This window comes from Aptenodytes patagonicus, chromosome 4, assembly GCF_965638725.1.
Source record: "Aptenodytes patagonicus chromosome 4, bAptPat1.pri.cur, whole genome shotgun sequence".
NCBI lineage: Eukaryota > Metazoa > Chordata > Aves > Sphenisciformes > Spheniscidae > Aptenodytes > Aptenodytes patagonicus.
This window is the reverse complement of record NC_134952.1, coordinates 40767605-40786465: the sequence shown is the minus strand read 5'-3', so window position 1 is coordinate 40786465 and position 18861 is coordinate 40767605. Positions and strand designations below refer to the sequence as shown.

The 18861-nt window shown below is 40.3% G+C and overlaps 1 protein-coding gene across 1 annotated transcript in view; it reads right to left on the bottom strand.

Annotated features, from left to right (window-relative positions):
• Positions 1–3499, bottom strand: part of VEGFC (vascular endothelial growth factor C) — a 79049-nt gene extending 75550 nt beyond the window's left edge. Inside the window, exon 1 of the mRNA XM_076337611.1 lies at positions 3258–3499. Within this exon, the coding sequence (XP_076193726.1) occupies positions 3258–3401 (144 nt within the window). The 5' untranslated portion in view covers positions 3402–3499. The remainder of the gene's footprint in view (positions 1–3257) is intronic.
• Positions 3500–18861: the final 15362 nt, after the last annotated feature.

The following is an 18861-nucleotide window of genomic DNA, read 5'->3' as shown; positions in this document are numbered from 1 at the left end:
ATTATTTTAAACACTTTGCCCTCCCAGGTAGACAGTATATACTTATTACATGTTCCCAATCCAAAACTACGTAAAGAACAAAAGCCAGAGACTAAACACATTGTAAGCGTTATTATGATATTCATAGACGGTACAAGGAGCTGAATTTTCAAGTCACCGGTGTCACACAACTGCTCACCCTCTCCTTACTGCAGCTGTTCCGAGCATCCCTGCTGGGCAGCGGGGCAGAGAGGCGGCGGGTCCCTGCCGAACTGCGGGAACTCTGAGGGCAGGAGGGCTGATTCCCCCAGTCCCACCTTAAGCAGAGAGAACTGAAATACCAGGTTGTCTTCCCCAGCAGGCCACCCAGATGGAGAGAGGGAGCCAGCGGCCGCCCTGCCTCCTGCCCTGCTGGGGAGAGGCAGGGTGCGGCTGCGAGGGGGTCGCCTCATTGGGACAACCCCCTTGTGCTGCAGGAAATCTGAAAGAGGTGATTTATGGGCAGGATTCATTCCCATCCCACCGAGCAGACAGTTCAGCTTAAAAGTATTAATCTGGGCCCTGTGAGCTTGTTGAATAATGAACTTTACTCTTAGGCTGGGAAAAAAAAAAAGGGGGGAGGCAGTGTTGCAAAAGCTTATCAGTGCCCACTTGCTGCAGAACATGCCCTTGCAAGAGCTGTGTATGAACTACTACTATTTATATCTGTAACACTTCCAAGTTGCTGCAAATCTCTAGGACAAGATTAATGCGTAACACTTACTCACCTGCATAAGAACACAATACACTTATTTTCTGCCCAGCTTTTCCTCCTATGTTGAAGGACCCTCAACCTCATCCACATTTTCAAAAATGTTTCTAAAGCTGAAGTTCTTAAAATAGGGGTAAAGAGAAATAAATTCATTGTGTAAAGAGTTGACCCAAAAGGCTGTATGACCTGCACTTAGGCATCGGTTTAATATGTAGCAGTATGGCATATGGAGAGAAAGTAAAAACAGAGGAAGCAGAACATCTATGAACACAAACTCAAGTGATCACGCATTTTTCATTGAAGTTAGGAAAGTTCAAGCAGACGAGTTTTTACTGACAATATAATAATATTTTCCTTGAAACAATTACTTACAGTTTACTTATTTAATCCTTTCACAATTACTTCAGACATTCATCTCAAACATTCTCTCATCACAGGAACAAATATGCACAGTACTCACTCACTCAAACAGTTCCAGCAAAAGCAACAAACCCACAACTAAAGACTTCCAACGTGACTAAGTCTGCTTGGATCCAGAGTAATTCTCTCTCTCTCTCTCCCTACTACTCACACCAGTAGTCAGGCACAAAAACATTTTTCTGTTAACGTAATCGCTTAACGCATGCTATCCCACTCACTTCCCGGTCTCTTGACCTTTCTTGCTTTGGTTTGCTGACAGTTCCCCTTTTTCCAGGGAGCACTTGCACTTCTATGCAATGCACTGCAGTGGCAGCTCCCAAAGACTTTGAGGTTTCTTCAAGAAACAGAGTGACTGTCCACAACACATGCATGGGAACACACAGCATCACTTGGGAGAATATCTCCACTATCAGCTGTTCTACCTCAGCAGTTTAAGTGCACAAAGTGTGCACCGTGCTCCAGGTTGGATTCTTTCTACCTTTTCAGCATAAGCTATTCTGAGGCTTTACAACTCAAACGCCAGTTTCACCCAGTAAATAACTGGCTTACAGACAGGGGCTAGAAAGAGTTGAGGTATTTTTACCCTTCGCTAAGTTTTGCATTTTTTTTTTATAAATAGTCTAAGCGATAAGAGTGACCAGCTGAACTGATTTTGTGTTCTTATTTTTAAATACTTAAGTTTGAAAAATACTTGATAAATAGTTAAACAATATGATCACTGACAGCATACTAGCATTCAGAACATTACAATGTAAGCATTTGTCTGTAATTAAAATATTTGAAGAGAGACTACAGCGTACTCAGTAACCTTTTCCATGCAGAATACTATTTGAAAAGCATGAATTCTGTGAACAATATATGGTCTACAACAGTTTGAATACCTGAAATAAGTACAGCTAATGTACACTATCAAAACTTGACTTCCCATGTAGTTACAGTAAAATCTCCCAAACTTCTATTCAGTAAAACAAACAGCATAGAAAAAAAAATAATATCAGCTTATAACTGATTAACTTTTAATCCACACACCTCCCCCTCACCCCATACTGAAATGAATAATGAATGAGCTGGGTCACGATTGCTTTCAATAAGCATGTCAGAAATCTTCAAAAAACAATGAGACGAGGGTAAGAGTTGTTATAAACTCAGACATCAAAGGTCTTCCTCATAACGCCACATGCTTATACAACCACATACTATGCATCATTTTCATGTACCAGCATACCGGGAACTGCAAACCCGCAAGTACCAAAGGTGGCTTTGGTACTTGGTACCAAAGGTACTTGAATTCTACGCTACGAAACTTCCTACACTAGCAAAAATTAACATAGAATTGTAAGCTTTTGTCACCGGAATCTGAGAATTTAAGCCCAACCTTCTGCGTGCGCCTGGGCAGAATGAAAATTTTCAGACTCGAGCGTCACCTTACACCTCCCGCCAACTCTGTCACGCCGCAGCAACTCATCCAAACTGTCAATAACTCCAAGAGGCTTTTCAGCAAATGGAAAGCCTCGGGTTTTGTTGCCATCGTCCCCCCACGCCTCCCTCGCCGCTTCGTCCCTGTGCGCAGCTGCTCCGCTGAGGGTTTCTCAGCCCTCCCTCCCGCGCTCCCCGGCTCTGCCCGTCCCAGCCCGCTGCAGGACCCCGCGGCTTCGCCCGCACCGAAGCAGCGTCGGGTACACCCGCGACCCGCCCCAGCTGCCAGCGCCAGGGCCGGGATCAGCTGAAGCCCGCGGGTCGCTGCCCTGTCCGAGCCCCGCTGCAAACGCCGGGGCCGCGGCCGGGACCGCTCCCCGCCAGGCAGCCCCCGCACCGCGGCAGGAGCGGAGCCCTTGGGCTGCCCCTGCCGATCAGGTGTTTTGCGTTTCTTTGTAAATACTGTTGTTCCCCGTGCAACCTTCCTTCCAGCAACCCCGAAAACCCAGACGACTTTTTTTTTTTGTCCTCCTTGAACAAATCCTTCCCCCACTTTTAAAGAACCCCCCACTTAAAAAGGCTTCTCCCAAGTATTTTCCTGAGCGGGATTTCCAAGCGGTCCGTTCAAACGGACTCGGAGCCGCATGCCTAGAGGAGTGAGCTGGCATCTGCAGCGGGGGCACGGGCTTACCTTTGCCTCCCCCGCGTCGGGCTCCTCCTCGTAGTACCCCTGGCCGGACTCGTAGGCAGCGGCGGCGGCCGGCTGCCGGGGTCCCAGGAGCACGGCGCCGGCGGCAAGGCAGCAACCCAGGGAGAGCACCTCCAGCAAGTGCATTGTGCAAAGATGGCAGGGCGGGCGCGGAGCGGGGCCGCGGGGCAGTTGGAGGAATGCAGGCGAAATTATGAGGCTCCTTCTCTTCCTCTCCCCCTCTTCTTTCGCTGTCCTCTCCCCCCTCCCTCCCCTCGCAATATCCAAGGCAGTAAAATCCGTGGGATGGAGAAGATGCGGTAGCAGCAGCTCCTAGACGCCTGCAGGGGAGTTCCCAACTTTCCCAGCCGCTTTGCAAATTCTCACCGAAGTTATCCGGAGTTTGCCAGGTAAAAAACCCACCAGGAAACCGGACATCCGAGGCTGCGCTCACTCAGGAGCAGGGGAGGTGGAAAGCGCAGAGAGGAGGAGGGAAGGGAAGGGAAGGAAAGGAAAGGAGGGAGGGAGAGAGAGCGAGCGAGCGAGCGAGCGGCAGAGCGGGACCGAGCGGCCGCTCGCACCCGGGGAGCTCCCTTCTCCCGCGCGGGCCGGGCCGAGGGGCTCCGCTCCGCCCGCCGCGGAGGTCTCTCCGGACGCCTGTCAGCGGCAGCGCGGCCGGGGGGTGCGCGGCGCTTGGGGCTGCGCGGCGGCGGGGGCCGCGCATGGCGAAAGCGCCCTCTGCCTGCGCCTCTGCGCGGCGAGAGGGGGGCCGGCGGCGGCCTTCCTCTTCTTCCTCCTCCTGCTGCTGCTGCCGCCGCGGCGCCGCCTGCCGCTGGCGCTGCGCTGGCGCCCCGGGGAGCGGATCGCCCCGCACCGCGGGCAAAAGGCCGCCCGGGGCGCGTCGCGGCCGTGCTGGGAAGGGGGGGCGAGCAGGCCCGAGCCTCCCCTGCACACCCCGGAGGGGCACAGGCGGTCCAGCAGAGCTAGGCTTGTCCCGCCCCGAGCCTTGGCTCCACGAGGATGAAGCCCGCTGGAGGTCCCAGCCCCGAGGGGAAAGCAAAGCGCCCGGCTTGTTTCATTCGGCTCCGACACCAGCGGATGAAGTTGGTTAAAACGCACACGGAGCCTGTCTGAACTCGTGCAAGAAAAACTTGTTAATCCTAATCAGTTACATGTTGAGCAGTGTTGGCAGCTGCACTTGAGAGAGTATAGCAGGCTTGTAGCTTTTTTTGGCTGAACAGAAAAGATTTTGCCATTTTAGAAACAGAGTGCCCCAGAGAGTACCATATTTATTTGTAGCCCCCCTATAAATGACATTTTGGAGCCATCTTTGAACAGAAGTTACACCCCATTCAGAGACCTAAATAAAACAGAACATAAATACTAGCTAGTTACAATGTAACTGTGATTAAAAGTTAAAGAAAAAGTCAACAGTAAAACCAAAAGAGGTTGCACGCTGCTAACAAAACACACTACAGCCTGCTCAAATCTCAGCTATGCAAAAGGAAAAAGTTATATTCCCTGTACTATTATTTTTGCCCGATGTGAACAGCATTATTGAACCTTGTGTAAATATTTAGAAAGCTTTTCAACTTGTCCTGCATCACTTTTATACATCTTTTGGTAACAAGATTGTACGGGAACAAACTGTGGGGGCAGATCCCCGACTGCCTTGGCTGGATGCTGGCGGTCTGCTCATGTTACACTGCTCTTGTTCTTCGGGAATCCCATTATGTAACTATTCAGGGAACGACATTCTGGGGGTTATGCGTAAAGGTGTCTCTAGCAGGCCTTTCGGTACCCTCTTGTTCTTTTTGATTTATTTCTTATAATTTTCAAGATGGTATTTCAGCTTGCTGCTACACTAAATTATTTCGATGCTAGGAAGTAATTACTTCATTTACAATCAGAATGAAATCTAAAGTTTAAATAGAGCTGCATTTTAAAAGTTTTTATAGGTGCTAGAACGTTATTAAAGCACTAACAGTTTTTTAACATCTTCACAACACAGTAAAGCAATGAAGCAAAGACAGTGCTAGAAGTTAAGCAGAACAGCTATGAAGATATAAAATAGTGCACATAAATTATGAAGCCTATTGTTCTTCAGTGGACCCTTACAGCGCTGTGGATCAAAGCATAGGATTAAAGCCTAAAGAGAGCATAGTCCAGGATGCAAAACCCATCTAAATAGAAATACAGCATTACTGACTTGAGTTTAAACATGTTAAAATCTCTCAGAAACAGCACAGACTGGTGTAGAAAACAAGTGCTTTTGCAGCACGTTAATAAAACCTACCTGACAAATCACACACAGATAATATTATTTCAATAACTGACTGCCACGCAAGGAGCACCTCCCCGTAACTAAATCACAAAACAGGATGGAACATACTGCTCCCGCTGTGCCATCATAATATCAGCTGGCTTCATTATTTATTTCCCCAGTTCCCCAGAACTTTCATTCTGTCCTTTCCCTCCCCCCCCCCCCCCCCCAATTCATAGAACATCCATCACAGGATCAAAGGCTTTTATGCAAGAGAGCATTTCCACCAACCGCTCTGTATAGCGAGTTTAAAGTGTCATAATTGAAAGCTAGTAATCATAGTCATAGTGCCTCAAGTCACAGTCTAATCATAAGCTTTTAAAAATAAAGTTGTTGAAATCTATGATACTCTATATCTTCTGTTTACAAACAAATATTCCATTGGCTCTGGGACACTTTAATGTTTTTCTCAATTCAGGCTGTATTTCTTTCCATCCCATAAAAGATGGCTAATTTAAAGGTTTACTGATTTAAAAAAATCTTTTGCCCTTTCCCCACCACCTAATGATTAATATTCCTCCTCTTGTCTTCAAATTAAGCAGAAATCTGCCTACAGGACAATTAATTTAAAGTTCTAAGTGGCACTCAGTACACTGACAGTGAACTGACCTTATGAACACAAATGACTAAAGAGATATCCCTAATAGTGTAGAGATACAGGTTTAGGTCTTGCCCTGTTATGTTTCAATGGCAACGATAGCTACTATTGGCAAACAAAGGAAATGTTTTATGTCAGATGTAAGATTCCTTCAAATGAATTCTCCTGATGTTGTTTTAAAATTGCATTAAAAAAATCCAGACCCCATTCTGTTGTTCAAGTTGGTGTAACATACATCTGCCAAGCACATTCCTCTCCTGTGCCTAGACATACCTGGTATCTTCCTTTCTGATATATTCTGCTTCTGAAACATGGATGTGCTTCAATACCTGTTTCCTATCTCTATTCATTAGCAATACGAAAAGTCAGAGAGGAACCATTATAAGAAATGTGAGCTGAGACTGGGGAATAGAAAAGTGTCAATAACAGCAAGAAAAATCCATAGCATGCTATTGTAATTTGGTCTATTTGCTTATTGTAGAGTCAAGTGCTCATGTTAAATGTTTTCTTTTCACGAATGTAATTTCCATTCTCCTGATATTTAAATTTTTGTGTTTGATTCAAACCAATCTCCTTTGCATTCTCCTGTTTTAAATGGATGTATAGAGGCATGCTCAAGAGCTAAAATCACAGATAGCATGGTTTGCTTTTGTTTCAATGCACACAGTCTTACTAGTGAGTTTCAGTGGAATTTATATTTAGTGTAAATCTCAAAAGGTAGAAAACATTGTTCCCAGAATGCAGCAACTCAAGAGACTGTGGAAGTGTCATTCTGGATTCATTCCAAAAGATGAAGGCACTGTAGTGAGCTTCAGTCCCTAGTTCCTCTAGAGATAGGATTCCCCATATTTCCTCTAATGCTTAAAAGCATGAGAAAAAAAAATTTGGGTATTGATCAGTGTCTTAAATATCAAAGTCCTATGTAAATACTGTAAATGAGCTCAATATGTATAGGGGAAAAAAGAAAGAAAAAGAAAAGGCATTTCAGATTCAGCACCAACTCACTAATTCAGCCGCTCACTAATGCCAGCTGAATCCTTCAATCCCAAGTTTTATTACACATTTCTTATCATATTGCTTATCCACTTGGAGTAACCAGTTCTACGGAAGAGAAGACAGCTACTGAAAAAGGATGGTGCAGCGGATTTCAGGCTGTAGTCCACTTCTCAAACCCTCTTCTTTATATAAAACATATATGATTTAGTAGAAACATTTAGGAGTACTGCAGATTTACTGACTATGTGCATAATGGCCTTCCTCATTCCTCACAAGCAGATTTAAAAACATATCTTTTTTTCATATGGGCCCTCATTTAGCATTTCCTTATATGATCCTAGAAAAGGATCTAAGCATGGTGGCTTGAAGGTGATCATAAGCAACTGAAATCTTTTCCTTGACTTTGATCAGGCATCCTCACTGTAAAACTTAACCCATGGGAAACTGTTCTGCACCAAACCTCCAGCTAGGGATCCTGAAATGTAGCTTTATCCATTCATTTTCTCTAAAAATATTGCCAGGACAAATAACTTTAATTCAATGAGAAAGACATCATTGCTGCAAAATAATTTTCTGCAATGCTTGACCTAGCAACCTGCACTTTATTATCTAGAAATTTCTCTTTCATTTGGTATAAAAGTTGGTCCCTCTTGAAAATTAATTAACAAGACAAGAATCCTTAGTCTTCAGCCCTTTGACTCTGGTTGATATTCAGGGATTACAGGATTATTGGGATTTCTTTGTTCTCAGGGATTCTCTTTCTAAACTGTTAAAATCAAGACTATTGGCATCTAACATTCGAATTTCTCTATGCTACAGACTGGATGACCGCAATAGCATAAAACCCTTGCAACCCTTGCTATAATAAGGGGTTAGTATGATGCAAAAATGGACAGCACAAGGCAGCATCTCAAGAAAAGTGTTTGAATTACCCAAAGCAAATTACATATCTCTAAAGCCACTCTAAATTTAGAATGGAGAAAGCCCTAGCACACATTTTATTCAGCTGTCTTACGTTAGGATCTTTCTCTTTACCATAGTTTTTCTTCCCTCTTGTGATGCAAGGTCTCACACAAGAACAGATATGCAAAGAATATTGATTTAACATCCTGTAAACTAATTAATCTCTCCATGTAGTGATGATGTTCATTGTTATAACCTCTGACTATAAACAATAAAACGATTGATTGTAAATTTGTCATGCCTCTTAACTGAAAGCTGTGCACAATCTAAACTGTGTATAACTGAATCCATGTCACTATATAAACAAATTTAGATTCAACAAAACATATTAGGACTTAACAACACATGACCACTACACATATAAACGCTTATCATGTTATGTACCTTCCTGCAGTAGTCTTCCAAGTGACAATCTACGAGATAAAGAATGTATTCAGAATCTTTTTCCCCAATTATACTTATAAAATTTTGGAATGTAACAGAACAAAACAGCCCTAAATCAATTCAAGAGACATTTCTATACAATTGCTAAAACAATGGCAGAAATAATTATTTCTATAAAGAGATGCAGTTTCCACTAACTTTGTTCCTGCATACCTCTTCTCCACTCATATATATTCTGCTGCATTCCCCCCCTTTTTCTTCAATGCTTCAAACCTTCTCTTCCATATTCTGGCTGTTCTGGAAATTAAGAATATGCTAAACCATTCAAATACAAATTGCTGAAGTTTTAAAACTTAAAAAAAGTTGTCAAGCAGTATTGAGACAAATTAATTTCCAAGCCCAGAATAGTGTAATGTATTATTACTGATTATGATTGTCATTTTTCCTTATTATTTAATAGGTTTTCCTTACCAAAGTAAATTCTTTTCTCCGATGTAAAATAGCCTTTTACATATTTGAACACTTACCCTTCATTACCTAGTCATCTTATTTTAAGCTAAATAAGATCAGTTTTTCCCAACATTTCTGTGTAGGTTTTTATTTTCTAAAGTTCTAAAGGGTACTTCAAAACTGACGTGTGTTGTGCAGAACAAACGGGAGCAGACCAAAAAACCCCAACCTGTTCAGCTTGCAATCAGCTATAACTCTTGGATATTTTTTGAGGATTTTCTATCCAGCCAGATGTTCCCTTTCCTGCAGTTGTAGATCCGACTATTCCAACGTAAGTGGAGCGCTCGCATTTCCCAACAGAATGGTGTCCACTATCTCCTATTTTTTTCTAGTCATTTCTTGACTTTCTCAAAATTATTTCCAGTTAAGCCTACCTGTCTGTGCTGTCCTTGCTACCTAGGTCTCATCTATGAATCTAACAAAGTAAAGGTGTATTCCATTTATGCTCCCCTTGATTCCCTGCGGTCAGCAAAAGCATTGTTAGTGACCTATTGCAAGGTTTGGCTGAAGGTCAAAACTTCCCTCCTGAGGTGCTGGTTCAGACTGCAGGGTTTGCTTCAGCCCATCTTACTGGTTCAGAAACCAAAAATGCCGAAATGTGGGGACATTCAGATCTGAGATTCTTGCTTAGGCCCATCTTCATTTTTCACATAGTTGAAAATAGTTAGAGATTAGTTTAAAAATGATGAAAGAGAGGTTGTGGTTTGGGTTGGTTTTTGGTTTGGGTTTGTTGTTTTTTGGTTTTTTTCTTGATACACCAGGTAGTGAACTTCTGAAATTTGTTGTTATGAGAAGTTGGAGGCAGACAACTGTGAGGTTTAAAAATGGATCAGACAAGTTAGTGGAGATCAGGACCATAAATTGATTAAAAAAAAAAAAAAGGAGTAGAGGAGTACAACGTTGCATACCTAATTCAGTGAATGCAGATGCTGGAAAAGTGTGAAGGAAATGGACTGCAGAAGCAGACAGTCTTGTGTGCTATCCCTAAATAGCGTGTTCAGTTGCAACTGTTGGAGACAGAAAACTAGATAGACAGTCTAGACAGATGGTTTGTCTGAGCCAATAGGACATTTCTTATATTTTGAGAGAAACTGAATCAATTTCTCACTGATTTAGGTCCAAACCACAAAATAAATTTGTTCTTGTCTTTTAGTCTCATGTTCAGACCACATATACTTAGTCATAACAAAAATACTTATTTTTACACATCATTGTTGCACCAGAAGTCAGTCCAACATATAGGGTTGGAAGGAAGTACACAGGAAATCCAATCTGTAAAATATTCTTTATAATCTACAATGAAATAAATAAAGAATGCTATTGCCATCACCATTGAAACTAGATTTAATCATTCCATCTTAAAAGAAAAAACCTAAAGCAAACCCCATGTATCTGCTTTTTGGATACATATCAGAGAAAAACAGTAAAGCAGCGGATTTTTTTTTTTTTTTTAAATAAGTGATAAGACAAAGCAAAACAAGAAGTGTACATACTAATTTTCAGTCAGGAAGTTGCCATTACTAATAGTTTGAATTGGCACCATGCTTAACTTGGTTACTAAGAAGGTTTTGTTCTCTGCTAAACAATTCCTTAATAAAAAACATAGCATGTTCCCTTCAAAAAGTTGTATGTTTTGTGCTGAATCAAGAGCGTTATTGTTGCTATCAGACCTAAGGATACATCCTGGGCACAAAACCAGAAGGATGAGGAGCCACCATCCATAAGAATTCAAAATTCAATCCCTAACACGTTTTCCTTTTCCAAAAGCTGCTAAAAAAAAAAAAAAAAGCAATGACAAAGAATTAAAGAACAAAGGTGCATTGATACGCAGATTGCATCAGAGGCCACAAGCAATTCCTTCCTTCACCGTCTGGCCAGGAAATTTCATTTTCCTAAGCACTCAACACTGGGTGACACAGATCCTAGTTCCCTGTGATATAGTGAAAGCCGTGCTAATTTCCCCCCTTATCATTAATGAATTTATGTAATAAGAGACATTCTTAGACCAGTTCTTGACTGTTTCTTCCTTTCAGCACAACCTGTTAATCTCTCTCCTTTGGCCAGTCTCTTGACTTTCAACACTTCAGGCTAGACTAGGCAGCTGATGCATGCAACATGGAACCAGATCATCACTGGGCAAAGCAGCCTTCAGTATAGCACATCCGTCGTCCTTCTGGTTGCTTATCTCTTTGTAACTTGAATTTAGGCAGCTACTACTGATCTAAAAAGCGGGTAGCATGCTGGGCCTAATCTATTTTTAAAATTCCTATCCCATCACAAACCTACAGCTATACTCCACAGGGACACTTCAACTAATCTGTCCCAGCATAAAACTCTTAAGAGCAAAGGGTAGAGCAACAGACCACTTTCAGTAGCTGGTTCCAGCTGTGGAACTCAACCTAATCTTCTCTATTGATAATGAATATAAGCCTGAGTGTATTCAAAACTAAAAACAACCCCAGCTTCTTAGTAAGACTCCCTGCAGCAATGGCATCTTCCCAGGGTAACCAGCTGATCCGGATAGAGGAGGAGGAGGTAGAGAGACAAGCATATAAAATAAAAAAGCTAAAATTTGCAGATATTTTATTAAAAAAGATAGGTTCCACAATGTGGATTATTACATTAAAATAATTTTCAGGAGATGCGCAGAAGTCACCTTTGCTTACTTTTTCTGCTTTAAAATTTTGAGTGGTCAAAAAGCCAGCTCTGTCATCACCTTTTTCTGGAGCCAGATTTTGTTCTTCCTCCGTAGTAACCCCAGCAGGTTGGTCATAATTGTGTTCTAGTCCCTTTACATAACTGTAGGGTCACTCACAGCTATCTCACCTAAACAGGATAGAGAAAAGTCCTGGTCATACTTCCGTCTTATTTTTCTGTTCCCTTGAGATGGGACCAGTCAGGAGCAGCCCCTGTATCGTGGAAGGGCTGTGGGATGAGGGAACACGCTGGTGCTGGGTTCTGAGCTGCCCCAGCTGCAGAGGAGGTCAGACTGTTGGAGAACCTGGTGAAGCTCAGTGAACCCAAACTACATGGAGCTGCTGCTACCTGCTACAAAGACAGCCACAAGAGAGATGGTGCAAGCTATACTATAGTTTTAAAAGCATTTTTATGCTTATGAGGGATTGCAGATAGCAGATGGCTGCACCACACGCTTTTTGCTCTTGGGTTACTCCTAGTAAGTCTCTAATCTCTTATAATGAAAATAGATGCTTACTGGTGGATCTTTGGAGTTCTAATATTCTAGCTGGTAAAATTACATAGAAATTAAAATAGTCCAAAGTGATATTTGTTTCCACATGGTTCTGAAATGAGTGTTGTGTTCACTTGATAGGCTAATGTTTATAGTCCACAGTTTTGCACTGAAATCTTCAAAGCAGCCAGAGGGAATTAGGAGCAATTATTAATTGTAATTATACCCTTTACCCTTCTTTCAAATCACATCTGATTTTTATAAGTGAATTTTCCTTTTCTTGCTCTTATTCAAGTACGTCAATAATCTATCCAAAAAGGATAAGACTCTTTTTCACTCAAATGGGAAGGAGATGTATTCATGTACTGATATTAATAGCAAGGCTGTTAATATTCATAGGAGGTCTTGAAAAATCATTTGAGTTTTAAAGCTACGGAGGAAAAGCGTATTCCCTTTTTTTTCCAAACAGAACTTCAAAGTCTAGATGTTACAGTACAGTAGTTTCAAGGGGTTTTCTGCATATTTATTGTGTGATCTATTGTTTAGTTAAACTGTGTAACAGATGCCTTGTTAAATAATAATGCTGAGTGCCAGTAGGAATAAAACAACTTTTTGAGTTCAATCTACTCTCAGTCAAGGGCAAAAAGAGCTGGGACTAAACTCTGAGTTTTCAAAACCTTACCCTAAATATACAATATCAAAGTTCATAATTAAGAAGGCTTATTTCATCAGCCAGTTTCATGTTTGCACGGCAGCGGAAGTAATTATAACACTACTCATTCATTCAGGTTGGCTTGAACATTTGACCTTATAAGCAAACTCCTTTTTTCCCCCCTCCTAAGATGCAAAGCCAAACCATTTGATTTTAACAAAACAGAGCTGTCAGTTTGACATTTCAAAGCACATTTAACTGCTTTCTTTCATTAAAAAGATAGTTTATCTTAAAAATAGAAATTTACAGGCTATTTCTACTAATTTTTACTATGCAAATATTTAAAAAAAAGAGTTTCTGCTTGCTTGACCTTTTCTTCAGTTCATCAGCTGAACTGTATTTGTTCCAGCCTCCACAATACACAGAAATCCCCAAATTCATGCAAATGCCAGGATGCCTCAAGGGCACTGTTGTCTTGATATTCCTCTTACGTCATGCCAGCATTCATTGACTCACACGGGGCCAAAGAATGTGAAATCCAAAAGGAGAATTACAATTGTTTTCAACAGTAGTCATGTGTGGGCAGAAATTCAGCAAAACTAACCGCACCCGGAAAGAGTAAAACAAATGGAAGGAAGGATCTCACCTTCCTTTTGTCATCCCAGAATTAAGGTTCTAGGCTAAAGCCAAATGTCTGGTTGCCCGTTCCAGTCAATGAAAAGCAATAGGTCCCTTCCAAAGGAGAACTCATTCTCCATTTCTTTGGCACTTTAGGACATGCACTAAAATATGTTTTCTCTCTGTTGATAGGGGAGACTATATGCTAACTCTGAAAGCCCTAAAGTTACAGAAGAGAAGTCCCATGCTGAGAATCTACACTGGAAAATCTGTCCCTGAGGAGCCCCGATGCCATAAGGGGATGGCCAAGAAATACAGGAGGAAAGGGGGCCAGGAATTTAAGTGAGCCAACTAATTAAATCCATGAAATTAGTCTCCAACTTGGCACTTTGACTATCAAAATGGAACAAAGGTAATAGTGGCATACTTGACAAAATAAGAGGAGTGTTTGTTGACTGACTGACTGACTTCATGCTTTCATTTTAGATTTATGTCTTGCTCATTCTTTTTAGCTCTTTATTGAACAAAAATTGAGAGGTATGATAGATCTCAACGTTTAGACATGTCAGTAGGTTTTACTGGAGAATTATCAAATTAGTGAATAAAAAAAAACCCACATTGCAATTGGCTGAAGTCAGTCTAAAAAGTTATAAAGTGAAGCTAACGTCATGTTAGAAGATGGTTAGTGAATTTCCGTAAGATCCACTGGTAGTTGTTATCTCAGTTAAAGTTTTGCAATTTTTTTTAAACATTTGTAATACTTACAAACTGTATTTGAAACAGCTTGCTGTAACAGAGCTCTTTTTGCTAATTCTGAGAAACTCAGAAACTAATTTTGAACACTTTTCATAATCAGTCACTATAGAGACTGAGAATGAAGTAGTAGTTACAGCAGTAAAAGAAAGATTTACTATTTTTTTTTAAATTACTTTTCATTATAGAGAGGTTTTCCTTTCCATAGGACACAGTTGAAAACTAATCTAGACAAAAATTACATCGAGAGCAGAATTATGTTGACTGTCAAATATACTATATAGTGCAAAGTTCTTTTCCATCTCCGTCATCTGTAATACACTGTGATTCCTTGAGTTGGTATAAAGAGTTACAGTTTCCTAGCAGTACAATATTCACAGTCTACTAGCAACCAGAATATGCTCAATAACCAGAAATTAAAATTATTACTGCCCTTTTTCTGAATTATACATAGTTAGAGCTCTTATAGTCAGGGACAATATCCATACAGGGGTCCAAGTCATGCACAGAAGGGATGCTCAGAAGTTTATTTTTCCCCTATCTGTATGTGCAGTAGTCTTTTTTTTCCTCTAAATTTCCCATTTTCTGATGCTACCTTAATTTAGCCTGTTTCACAGACTAGTATGCAGTTAAAGGCAACCTCTCAAAGCCCATGAGCTCAGCTACATGGGAAGAGAAGAAACTGAACAGAACAGAGACAGGATTTTTTTTCTTGGATCTGGCCATTACGTAAGTGCAGTTCTTACTCTGCTTCACTACTGGGGGAGTTCTGTACAATTGTCCATGAAGGAGAAGGCAGAATCAAGTCCTAGAGCTACTGAGATTATTTTGTAGAGCCAGGGTTTTATGCATTCCTTCTGTACATCAAGCTGGGGGGGTTAGCAGGGAGGATGGCGGGGGGAACCCCAAAGTCTAGCATGTGCTAATATAGCAAATGAATATCGAAAGTGAATACTTTGACATCATTTTGCCTAACAAAGCTGCCAGCAGCAAGCAGTGCTGCCATAGACGCTTTGCCACAGCATTGTGTAGATCCGATCCAGGAATTCGATGCTCACATGTCCTTTTTAGATCCTTAATGCGCTCATCTTTCCCATAGAGTGATTTCTATTAAAGTACATTGATTTCTACCCTAGACAAGTTTTCCACCAAAGACATTTGGACTGTCCAAATCAAGCAGAATAGAAACATTCTGACTGAATTCTGGGATACAGTCTTGCTGTTATGAAATATGCCATAAAGAGTGCTGGGTGCTCTACAAAGTGAGAAAGTAGGCTACTGATTAAATGAAGGCAATAGCATTTTAGACACAAGCAGGATTGGAAAAGCTTAAATAGTTGAGGTGGAGCAAGAAGCAGATAAAGAATAAATTCCAGCTCAGAAAAGAAAGAAATCCTACTTTTCATTTGATCAGTATGAAATCTTTTAAAAGAAACACTAACTAAAGTAATTACTTTATTACTACTAAAGTAATAATTTGATTTTAACAAGTCTAATTTTCAAATTCTGAGATTACTTTCTCAGGGCTTAGTAGTTCCTCACAAGGAAGCTGAAGCTGTAGACTTCTACAAGTGTAAATATACCTAGAAGAGTCTTCAAAACCTCATGATGGAGCCTCATGGGGGGTTTTTTGTGTTGTTTTGGGTTTTTTTTGGTGGGGGGGAGGGTGTTTTTGGTGGTGATTGTTTCCCCCCTCCCCAAGACTACATATAAAAAGGTTCTCATTTTACACCCCTACCCCACAAAAACCCAGATAACACCTCCCCCCGCTTTTTTGCTGCCAATCTTGTAAACTCTGAAAACTAAAAAACAGTTTAGCTCTTTCTAGTTAAAGAACCTCTTATAAAAGACTACTTTGTGAGAGAAACTTGCTAACAATTTTTGGTGATGTGATTAACGTGTTATACATAGGTCCAGCTGACTCTCTCATGGCTCCTTTAGTATTTCAGGAATAATGCATTCAAAATATTCTGGTTAGCAAATTGAGCAGATACTGCTTAATAAATAAAGGTTACAGTTTTATCAAGGAAGAAGAAACCATATTTATAGGTTCATTTTTTTGCCATGAGAGAGCATGCCATTTTTCTTTTCTTTTTCTTGCACCACAACTACAAGTCTTTACAACATCTATTACTGATAATCATAACTTTATGAGCATTTTCATCTAACATGGCAAAATGCCTTGCTGGACTCTGTATGATAATAAGGATCTTGATTTTTTTTTTTTTTTTAAGTGAGTGAATTGAGAGAGATTTCTATAGAACTACTGTGTTTTACAGAGTATGTTACTTCCTGGAATTGATATGTGTATCACATAATATACACAAAACATAACCTGAGCCTGCCAAGTAAAGAAGTGGGCAGAAGGGTGTTTTACAAGCCTGATTGTATTGTAGGTGAAAATACATTTAACAAAACCTCACACAAAACCTCTTAGATGATATCATGGATGAATAACATTGATTTTTAATACTTAATATTAGCTAACGTCACTTTATTTTTTCTCTTTCAGACAAGTTTTAGAATACTGTTCTGCCCCCAACAAGAAGGAGAAAAGGAAAAAAAAAAGCATCTGAGAAAAAAAAAAAAAATACAACCACCAACTGGGAGTTGCTAACCTATAGTTCTGCTCATTGAAATCACCACAGTACTGCTTGAGGTGAGAAACAGGAAGCATTTTACCCACAATTATAAAGTCTTCTAAGTTGGAAATATAGATACTTGAGACAATGCACTTGAGTGCATTCCTGTATGTCTATCTCATCGCAAAGAAAGTCCTTTGATTCAAAACCAGCTCTGATCATCACCGATGCTGGTCCAGTTATACATGGCTGATTATATGTCCAGATCAGCTTTTTGAAGACTATTGTGGAATGGTGTTTTCAATAAGAGTCTCAGAATTTCACAAACTAGTGGAGAAGCACGCGGAGTTTCCTTACTCACATAGCACTATGGTAGTCCTTACACTCTGCATGTATTACGGGATGTTTTTTCAGCAAACCAGACATTAAAACTCCCCACAAGTTGACCCCTTCCTTCTGTTGGAACCAAATTTATGGTCATAATTTAAACAGCACTGCTTTTCTTTTGTGTATCTCATAAGGATGAAATAAATGGAAACAAGACAACTGTGTTCCAGGTATTCTTTCTTTTAAAGCTAAATATCAATTATTTTATAGAAGCGGTCTGATTTTCAGAAGTATCAGGTTTTATGAGACCTACTAAGTTTAGTTTCTCTGAACGCAACACTTGGTTTCTCTAACATTTGAGACTCAGCTTAGAAAATTCTGCTCAATACCTCTACACACATTCTCATTGCAAACACTAAATGTCTACTTGTGGATGAGGAGATTCTTTACTTATCCACCCTAACTTTCTTGTGCAATAAATGCAAACCACTCAACTGAATTAATAGCGGAGTAGAAAGAGAATGCCAACTGAGATACAACTTCCACATGAGAGATCTATTCTTCGGAGGCACTGTACTTTTAGTCTCTATTTAGAACACTGATTATCTCTTACCAAGTTATGAACAGATAGTAATTCCACTGAATTTTTTTTCTCCTTAATTTAGCTGGTCTGCCACACAATAAATTTCACAGCTGTGGTAGTATTTTTTTTAAATGATACCATGTATGTGGCCTTCATCATTACATAATTAAGTAAAAAGTAGCACATAACCTTCTTTTTGCATTAACTACAGAGGCTTATGCTTGATTTTTATTAAAACAAGACAGAGGGTTGTTAGTTACCTTTTTTGCCATCTACTTGAGGTAGTAATTCTAGGAAGTTGCAAAGACTATAATTATATTATGACATTCATTATGTATTCTTAATTCAAAGAAGAAAAAAATTGCGTGAAGTAACATATCCTATTAATCACAGAGATTTGAATTCATCTAATCTTTCTCTATAATTTTGGCTGGAAATCTATTATAATGTCAAATACTATTAGTGAAGCCTTAGCTACTCAATATACGCAACACATACGCAACAAGTTCTTGCATGAGAATTGACTCAACAGAGCTATAAGACAATAGAAGGGCAGCAGGGCCTGTGGCCTCTGCTCTCCAATTCAGTAACATGAAGAAAAAGCGAATTCACTAGGAGCTGTCAACTCTGAAACATCTCAGTTCAACATGATTTCACCAAAGATCAAATGGAAAAGGCTAATCTTGTTTTCTAGACACTTAAATCCCCTTTTCCCAGGCAGATTTACCCCCTGGTTTGTCCAAATGTGTCTTAAACAGAATATCTTATTCTGAAGTGTCTTTTTTTTTTTTCCTAATACAACAGGCACAATAACACTGAATACATCAGTGTCACAGTTATTATTTCCAAAGATTAGGCAGAAGGCCACAAGACATCTATGGAAAGGAGAAGGCATGTCGCTAATACTCTTACAGTGCATTTATACTTTATGAAAATATTTAGTTATACTTGTATATCAGAAATTTTCAGCTTGTTATCCTCCCATACTTGTAATCGTCCTGCATTGGTAGAAAGCAACACAAACCTTTATTAGATCTGCTGGGGCCTCGAAGTTCTTTTTGCTTTTGTTTCAATAAAAGATTGACAGGAGTGCAGTTTTACTAATATTTGGTGAGTGTTTTGTACATG